The 9,708-nt window shown below is 43.2% G+C and overlaps 1 protein-coding gene across 1 annotated transcript; it reads left to right on the top strand.

Moving 5' to 3' along the window:
* Positions 1-1,433: 1,433 nt before the first annotated feature.
* Positions 1,434-4,813, top strand: LOC123124551 (ribonuclease H2 subunit A). The gene is made up of 8 exons (XM_044545140.1): positions 1,434-1,649; positions 1,936-2,007; positions 3,413-3,536; positions 3,609-3,696; positions 3,799-3,936; positions 4,057-4,144; positions 4,229-4,349; positions 4,445-4,813. The coding sequence occupies exons 1-8, from the start codon at positions 1,538-1,540 to the stop codon at positions 4,623-4,625; spliced, it is 924 nt and encodes a 307-aa protein (XP_044401075.1). The 5' UTR covers positions 1,434-1,537; the 3' UTR covers positions 4,626-4,813.
* Positions 4,814-9,708: the final 4,895 nt, after the last annotated feature.

The raw sequence follows: 9,708 nt of genomic DNA, 5'->3' as shown, positions 1-9,708 counted from the left end.
AACTTTCAAGAAAGTTCATCATTCTGTGAAGCCAAACAGATTCACATGTTGCGTCATACATTCAGAATGATTAGCGGATGCAGCTACTAAAGTTTTTCCTTTTGACTTCCGAGAGAAGGTCGTACCTCCATTCGAGAAAACAAATCAGTATGTGATCTAGGATTATGGGGATCTGATATGCACCCGGCATCACGATATCCAATCACGATCATATCTTGATTTTCCTAATAGAACAAATCAAGATCTTTGATGTCTAGAAGATATCTAAAATATTCTTCACACTAAACCCATGCCTTTCACTGGTGACGCATTGTATTTATACAATCAATTCACTGCAAATAATATACCAGTCCTGGTGCGGTTGCTAGATACATTAGTGCTTTCATTGCACCGAGATATGAAAATTCAGTTATACTATCTCTTCATCACTACACTCAGGTATAAATGGATATTTATCTCTACTAATCAAGAGCGATCTCACAACCATAGTTAGTTGATGGGTATGACTTATCCATTTTGAACTTTTCAACGATCTTTCGGATAAATGTAGGCTGGTGAACAAGTATTCCCGGAGGAATACACTCGAGTTCCAAACTCAAGCAATGTTTGGTCTCAACTAAATCTTTCATCTCACACTCCGTCTTAAGATGACTTACTTGTCTCATGCATTTCTTGTGTAGTTTCAATGATATTCAGATATCAACATATACAAGAATGATGCAAAATCCATCTTTATATTTGTTGATTAACATGCATGAGCAATATCAATGTTTGAGTAACCCTTCTAACAAAGGAACTCACCCAGTCAGTTATACCACATCCTCACCGACTACTTGAAGTCATAAAATGACTTCTGAAGCTTTACACAAGAAATGTTGCGATTAAATTTCAGAATCTTCATTCATTCGGAATTATCTTAGAGATATCTGAATCAAGTGACGCATACAACTATGTAGTCAGTAGTCACAACATCCATCAGTTGGATATACAAATTCATTATTCACTGCTAATGATATCAAATATCGGAACATTATTCCACTCATAGACGAATATGTTTCATCATATATGTGATGACGGGTCTTTGCGTGAACCCCTGTGCTATAAGCCTCGCCTCGTGTGTCACCACAATATTTCGTTCCTCTGATGAACATAAACCAATCATGCTGATAACGTATTAAGAACAGAGATAGAGAAAGAAATCGACAGACAACAAATGAATCAAGCAATTCATTTATTGATGATGATCTGTATAATATATACCCCTTGAGGGGACGTGTCCAACAAACACTTTAATCAACATGTTAATTAATTTCTAACGCTTTATTAAAAAAATACATACTGGGCCGATTATTATAAAATCCGTATTGGGTCGATTAAGCAGAAGTGCTAGAAGGTATATTGGGCCGACATAACTGGATGTGTCCTCAAAAAAAAGGAAGAGGCTCTACCGTTTTCGCGGCATCAGGTAGGTCTCCCCGCGCGCAGCTGCGACTGAGATTTCACTCATCAAAAAAGAAAAGGAAAAACTGCGACTGAGATGGCGGCGGCGGCGGCGGCGGCCACGGCGACAGCGGCGGCAGCACCGGAGTGGGCCACCAAAGAGCCTTGCCTCATGGGCATCGACGAGGCTGGACGCGGCCCTGTTCTTGGTAAACCACCTCTTCTCCGTCTTGCTGTTGATTTTAGCTTTCGGTTTGGCGAATTGGGCCATGCATATGCATTCGTTTCTTGTAGATCTGCTGCAAGATACTGTTAATTATACGCTGATAACCCGTTTCCGCTGAAAGGTAGAATCTTGCTCGCAATTTTATCTGATTTGCGCGCATCCCCAATGAAATATCCGGAGCAGAACTCGGATTTGCGAATGGATTAAGCAGAAATATTAGATGTGTTCTTTCCGAAAAGAATCATAACTTGTGTTTATCGCTCCCGCAGGTCCCATGGTGTATGGCTGCATGTATTGCGCGCGCTCCTACCATGACACTCTTGCCACCCTCAGTTTTGCAGGTCTCACTCATGCCCTTTTCTTGTATTTCATAAATTTAGTAGTCTGCTTGACTGCTGTGCTTGTGGGAATGCCTGGATTGCTTAACTCCTTAATTAGTTTAGGTTGCTGTGACATACTCCCTCCGTTCACAAATACGGAGTATAAGATGTTTTGGATATTTCAATGTGGACCACATACAGATTGAAATGAGTGAACAAACACACTAAAACGTGTCTATATACATCTGATTCAGAAAAGTGTTAGAACATCCTATATTTGTGAACGGAGTGATAGCATTTTACTTTAATAAACAAATTACTTGCATCCTGCACCAAGAGGCAAATTTGGAACTGGATCACATTATCATTTAAAGACCAAGTCTTGTATTAAGTTACCACACTCAGTACTTTGGTTGATTTGGGAGGAAAGAAACAAGCATAGTTTCTTAAAACTTGATACTGTGTGCATGAACCTGAGCCCTTGAGTTTATGGACAGAAGAAAAAACACCTATGGTACAGACATCTTGTCTTTTTCAGTAGAACCTGATTAATTGTTGCTATTCCCTCAAGTCTCCATAGTTGCCTTTTTTTTTCACCCCCCGCTGGCCCGCCCACTCTCCTCCCCACCTCCTTTGTCTCCATTCTTGTATTCCCCCCATTCACCATTATAAGATGTTTTGGATATTTCAATATGGAGACTACATACGGACTGAAATGAGCAAACAAACACACTAAAACGTGTCTACATACATCTGATTTAGAAAAAGTTAGAACATCTTATAATAGTGAACGGAGGGAGTTCATAACTGCTTCTGTGTACTTCTTATCTGAGTAAAACATCAAATAGTAGTTTTAGTTTAAAAAACCAGCTTCTGCCATTTGAGAGCTCCCATATCTATTTCTTTGCACCGTGCATGAATTTCAACTTTAGGGTCGCCAATTCTTTAATTTATTTAGGTAGTTTTACCATTTTCAATATTATTCCCCAATTGTCAAGTCCTAGAGTAGCCTGGTAATGCTGCTTTCCGTGAGTACTGGATTCGCTGAAGTGGAAGAATTAAATTATTACCTTCGTCCTGAATTACTTAACTCAGATTTGTCTAGATACGGATGTATCTAACACTAGATACTCCCTCCGTCCGAAAATACTTATCATTAAAATGAATAAAATGGAATGTATCTAGATGTATTTTAGTTCTAGATACACCCCTTTTTATCCATTTTGATGACAAGTTTTTTCGGACGGAGGGAGTACATCCGTATCTAACACTAGATACATCCGTATCTAGACAAATCTGAGTCAATTAATTTGGGACGGAGGGAGTAGCAGTTAACAAGTTATGAAATCGCCCAGACTCTTCAGCAGTTTCGTTGCTGATTTATCAGCGAACTTGGTTGGCTTATCGTTCTTCTATTCTTCAACAGATTCGAAGACCTTGAAGGAGGAGCAAAGGGAGGAGCTGTTTGAAAGTCTGAAGATGAATAGCTCCATCGGGTGGGAGGTTGATGTCATATGCTCAAAAGTGTTATCTGCCAAAATGTTAAAAAGGTATGCTTCAGTACACTATGAACTTCAAATCTCAACCTTCTTCAGTAGATTAAAAGTCTTCTTGATTTTCAGGACAAAAATTAATCTCAATGAAATATCCCACAACTCTGCAATGGGCCTTGTTAGAAAAGCTATTGATAGTGGAGTTCTACTGACAGAGGTAAGTTATTTTGTTCTTGAAATGGTATTCATGTACACAGATAACCTTTCTAAATGGAAATGCTCACAACATAGTTTGAATAATGGTGTACTTGTTGCAAAGGTCTATATCGACACAGTTGGAGATCCTGAGAAGTACAGAGTCAAACTTACTGAAAAGTTTCCAGGCATCAAATTTGTGGTTGCCAAGAAAGCTGATAGTCTCTACCCTGTTGTTAGTGGAGCAAGTATAGTTGCAAAGGTATTTATTCGTGATAGTCTCTACCCTGTTGTTAGTGTCTAAGAGTCAAGACTCATACATATGGGCTCTGTGTTGTTATGAACTGTTTCAACCAAGTTTGAATATGTTCATGCATTGCAGGTCACTAGGGATAGAGCCTTACGAAACTGGGTATTTGATGAAACAGCTCAGAATATGCACATGAACACTGGATCAGGTTATCCAGGAGGTAACCGATTGCTCCTGATCAACGATGTTGTCAATGTTTAATGCATACGACTGTTTTTAAAGGTGCTCCTAATTAATGGAGCAGATCCTAATACTATACAATGGTTAAAAGATCATAAGCATCCAGTATTTGGTTTCCCAACTTTGGTGCGTTTTAGTTGGGGAACTTGCACGGCATACTTCAAGAATGGAGTTGAAGTCACATGGTAAGTTTGAATTCAAACCCTTATGCTGCTGCGCTGCGGTAATAGCAAAATGTAAATGACCACCACGATGATTTGTGGCATGTGATCACTTGTAGGGAGTCGGACGAAGTTGATGAAGATGCAGCTGGCTACGGAAGCGCCAAGCGACAGGTCACGTTGTCGAGCTTAGGTTTCACAGGGTTCAAAAGGAAGTCCGAGGAGATCGAATCGAGTGGAAAAGGCCGTTGTAAGTTCTTCCAGGCTCGTAAACTTGAGCTTATCAGAAAGTTCCAGTGACTTGCACTAGGTCAGTGGCACTTTCAGATTAGAGGTTCTATTTCGTCGGGCTCAGTTTGTATGTTTATTCTGCATGGAACACTTGCAAGTCCAGTGAAACCGATGTTGGACTGTACTGAGCCGGTGGCCAAGACTGGGTCAGATAATTCCTTAATCAATCCTAATCCTAAGACAAAAATCCTGAACTATCAACATCCAACTCCTGAACTACGCAGCCTGCAGCCGTAAGGTGTACCCCAAGACTTGGTCCTGTTATGGGGCCAGTTTGATTTTCTTTTCGTAGGAATCTGCTGGGCTTTATTACATTGCTGGCACAGCTAAATCGCTGGCCACCATAGCGTTTACATAGCCAGGTGCATCATCATGCCAATATGCGCTTCATGAGCTGCTAAGCCATGAAGAACAGAGTTAGAAGCTCTACTGCGAGAAACAACACGGTTTTTTTTACGATCACCGGAAGTTAGAGCATTGTCGAGGATCGTGGCGTCAGTTCCAGTGATGATCCGACCCATTTCCAAGATCAGACACGAATTGGCTTGCTTTTAAGGAGTGTAATACTAGCAGTCATGGGTGTTTCAGCAAGGAAATGGCGTGTTGTATCTGCAACCTGCCTGTCTTTTGTGTAGTCAATACCCCTCCGGATTGGCATGCTGGCAGGGGTTCGTATATTTGCAGCTCAGGAACATGTGGCAGCCATCCTGAGAAGGCACCCCCTGCACCCATGGGCATATGCACCCAATTTTCAAAAAATTCGTTTTAAGCACTTTTTAAATGTTAAAAAATTCAAAAAAAAAATATCAGGCATACATGTTCACAAATGTGTGTATGCGGCACAAAGTTTTGTGCAAAAATATCCTTTTGTTTTGTCTCCGTAAAAAAGACAAATTTCAGTGCTTCTAAATAGTGTTTCACCCATAATTTTTGTCTTTTTTGCACAAGCCACAGAAAAATCTATTTTTTCGTGAAACTTTATGCACGCACATCGAATATGGACACGTACCTGTGCAACATTTTTTAAAAAAATTAGCATTTAGAAATGTGTTTTTCCAAAGTGGGTTCATATGTACCCTGATTCATCCATGCACTTCCCAGCCATCCTAGTCTAGTCTGCTGCGTAGGGCCACGGTGCTGGATGTTCGCTCGCAGGGGCAGGCTGTTGTGGTCAAAGCGCCACAGCATCATATTTACTCCCTTCGTCCCGAATTACTTATTGTAGAAATGGATGTATTTAGACATATTTTTAGTTCTAAATATATCCGTTTCTATCCGTTCTGTGACAAGTAATTTGGGATGGTGAGAGTATCTTCCTAGGGAGCCGCAACTTCCAAATCAAGTTTCGGGGTGAAGCATCCCAATTGTTTGAAATGCTACAGTAGATGAACCAGCTTGTCTTTATCAAAAAAAGAAAAAAGATGAACTCGCTTAACCATAGGAGATTTCAGTCCGCTTGAGGGGCAGATTGTAGTATGTAAAGTGAAATTCCTCCATCCCAAACATTTCTTTTCCATTGAAATGTCGGCGATCAGACCCTCCAGGGTATGCAACATCTTCTGGCTGGCTGCCCTTCCTTCCGCCAGGCGTGGCATGATATTCTCTCTCTCATTGCCAATCCATTGCTACCCTGCCCTGCTCGGCGACGACGTTTGCGGACTGGTGGGCTACTGATGCGGAGCATCCTATGATCATCCCCATGTCCACTTCGACCACTCTTCATGATCCAAGGATACATAAGATGAGACCTCGACTATATGTCATTGGACGCAAGGTGAACTCGCTCCTCTCCGAACCATCACTTTCCACATGTGAGACATGGCTACTACCTCAAATATATGTGCTATGCATGATCAGGAACAAAGAGGAAGACCATGGACAAGACGGCGAGGACACCAAGCGCACAGAACAAGAGAAGAGCTGCCAGGAAGCATCAACTCCTGGACGTCCGACAGTCACCGGACGTCCGACAGTCACCGGACGTCCGACGCCTGGAAGCCGCACCAGCCAAAAGGCCCAGCCCCCAAATCTACAGCGATCGGACGACCGCCAGACGCCGGACGTCCGACGATCTTCAGCCACCGGACGACTGACATCGACCGGAAATCCAGTGCCACCTATCCAGAGCCAAAACGTCGGACATCCGACAAGTACCGGACGACCGGACCCTCGCGAGCCACCGGACGTCCGGTACCCGTCGGACGACTGGCGCCTGTCTGTGCGCAGAGTATCGGGCCGAGGCCCATGTATCCCCCACTTACCCCTTCGTGGCCCTAGACTATATATACTCCTTCACCTCCTCCTAGTTAGAGTTAGCGTTGTGTTAGCTCATATGTGAGATAGAGCTTCGCTCATCCATCCGGATCTACTCCATCGTGAGGGACCGTTACCTCTTCGGAGAAGATCCACCTTGGATTTAAGACCCCTTCATGGGAAGACCCCTCAAGAACTCTTCACGGAGAAGAACCGGTTACCTTTGTATCGTCCTTTGTTGATCGTGGATCTTGTATCTCTCCTTGTGTTTCGAGAATCTAGCATATGTGTGATTGTTTCTTGTTGATTTGAGTGATTCCTCTCTTTCCTCTCGTGTTTCCCCTCGTGTTCTTCGTCTTCCTCGTTGGGATCCGCTCCTTTCGTGAAAGATCGGCCATCTAGGGTTCCACCCTACATCATCTTGGTATCATGAGCCACGTTGATCACGATTTCGGAGCCTCCCCTCTTCGTTTTCTAGCTTGATTTTGTTGTGTTCTTCCCCAATTTCGAAAATCCCCACAAAAATAGCCTCAATTTTTTTTGATTTGTTGGTTTGATAATGTTTTGTTGATTTTGATCCATGGATTTGCTTGGTTTCGAGTGGATCTACCATCTCTTCAAGTTTCCCCACTTTTCATCCACGAAATTTCCTCAATTTTGACCCCCAAACCCCTAATTTCTGCCCAAAATCGCGTCCCGAATCTCGCATCTCGCGTTGACCCAGACCCACCGGACGACCGCCACTTTACCGGACGTCCGGAGCCCCAGGAACCACCGGACGACCGGTACTTACCGGACATCCGACACCCCGATCCCGAGCTGAAACAGCGGATTTCCGAGCCCGACCGAACGTCCGACGACCGGACATCCGTCCATTTCCGGAGGTCCGACACTTGTAGATATCAACTTCGGCTGATTTTTGTTTCGGCCATAACTAATTCATCCGAACTTCGATTTTGACGTTCTTTAGCTCGTTTTGAAGCTATTGACATCCTCCATCCCACAAAAATATGACCAACATCATTTGACTTCATCAAATTTTGACAACTTTGGCATCTTTGCCTAGGGCTTCCACCACATCATCCGCATAACCACAATAGCCTTCCGCAACCTAACCCATTTGGTTCACCATAGCATTAGTGGTTGCTTGAGTAGTGATTCGAGTCTCCTAAGGTGTTTCGGCTACTTAGGGCCGGTTACTTCTTCATCAACCACCACCACCACTTCCGCATAGGCTTGCCCATCATACACTTCTGCCACCTCAACTTAACCCTCCACTTCCGCATTGCCTACTCGCATAACCCATCGTAACACCACCACCGCATCCCGCCACCACCATTTGACATTTGCCTTTGAGATTTTGAGTTTCCGTTTTTTTTTCTCCGTTTCCTAAGGTGTTTCGGCTAATTATGAACGGTTCTACATCAAGAATACCGCCACTCATCATCGCCACGGACGGTAACCTCCATATCGATATCATCTTCGTATCGTGGTATCCCTCCATTGTATATTCCCTTGCCATTGCCTTGATAACCCCTAGCCCATTTTGTGTTACTTGCCTATCGAGACTAGCCATTTGAGTATTGCCGGCAACGTTACTTGTGCACATTAGTGATCTACACCTTCCATTGCATACATATCATATCATCTTGGTATCATATCATCCATTGTGTCACAAAGATTGTTCCCGCATATACACAATTGCTATCTTGGTTTGTGCATTTCACATTGTGGCCATATAAAAAAAGAATAAGCTTTTAAGCAAAAAGAAAGAGCAAAGAAGCTTGTAAGCAATAGCCATAGCATCATACCACATTGCACATAAGATTGTCATATCCGATCATCTTGGATCATCGTGTGAGAAACACCGGGAACCATACATACATAGCATACTTGGGATAGAAGTTGATACATTTTGCATCTTATAGGTTGTGCACAAGTGTCGTATCCGCCTATTGAGCAATCGTGCTAGCGTCTCTCTTGAGTTGTGCAACACGAGCGTTTTCCGTGGATTCCACATTTTGTGCTCATTCCTTGGTTGCACGACCCCATTTATCTATCCATGTGTGCGTTTCCGTGTGCCATTCATTGCTATTGGTCTAATTGTTTTACTTGCGAATTTGTTAATCTCTTTCAACATTATTGACTCTTGCTAACATTTTGCATCAAATTTTTGTGCCACTATCCTCACCGAGCTCCACCATAAGCCTTATTTGTGTAGGTGTGAGAAATCGACGAGATCGGTACCGATTGTGCTATTTCCTTGTTCAATCATTGAGTGATCATTGATCCATTTTCAACATCGGTCAATGTACATTTGGTATGGTTCTCTCCTTTCTCCCACTCATATTTGCTCGAGTCTTGTGATGGGCATTTCATCTTCGGTCTTCGACAACAACAACGGCGCGAACAACTACATCACCAAAACGTCCATCTTCGGACTACAACACGAAATGCAATGTGCACAATCTACCTTGCGAGAGCGCCTCGACAACCTCGCCATCGACATACGACACTTCGAAGCAAGGAAAAGGGACTACATCGACACCAAGTTGGACGAGCTAAAGGATCAACTACGAGACATGGTGGCCGACTACAAGTCTTCTTCTTCCCCTTCGTCATCTTCAAGGCGGTGGCGAGCAAGTCGATCATCTTCGGAGTGCTCAAGCAATGCAAGTGCAATTCGTCCACGTCCACATCTACATGGCGACCATCATCACATTCGTGATACAAATCGTCATGAAGGGCAAGTCACCTCCAAGCATCATGTGCACGACACCGACGAACGACATCTACTACGAGCGCAAGCACGACAACGACACCATCATCATGAAGATGC

The sequence above is a fragment of the Triticum aestivum genome, chromosome 5D (assembly GCF_018294505.1).
Source record: "Triticum aestivum cultivar Chinese Spring chromosome 5D, IWGSC CS RefSeq v2.1, whole genome shotgun sequence".
NCBI classification, from domain to species: domain Eukaryota; kingdom Viridiplantae; phylum Streptophyta; class Magnoliopsida; order Poales; family Poaceae; genus Triticum; species Triticum aestivum.
Note: the sequence above shows the minus strand (reverse complement) of the source record. Positions and strands in the feature narration are given on the sequence as shown.

Excerpts from the sequence above, each read along its gene's own strand:
- LOC123124551 (XM_044545140.1), top strand. The coding sequence starts at position 1,538 with ATGGCGGCGGCGGCGGCGGCGGCCACGGCGACAGCGGCGGCAGCACCG. Across the intron at positions 2,008-3,412 it reads TGCCACCCTCAGTTTTGCAG|ATTCGAAGACCTTGAAGGAG; the intron begins GTCTCACTCATG and ends ATTCTTCAACAG. Across the intron at positions 3,697-3,798 it reads GTGGAGTTCTACTGACAGAG|GTCTATATCGACACAGTTGG; the intron begins GTAAGTTATTTT and ends CTTGTTGCAAAG.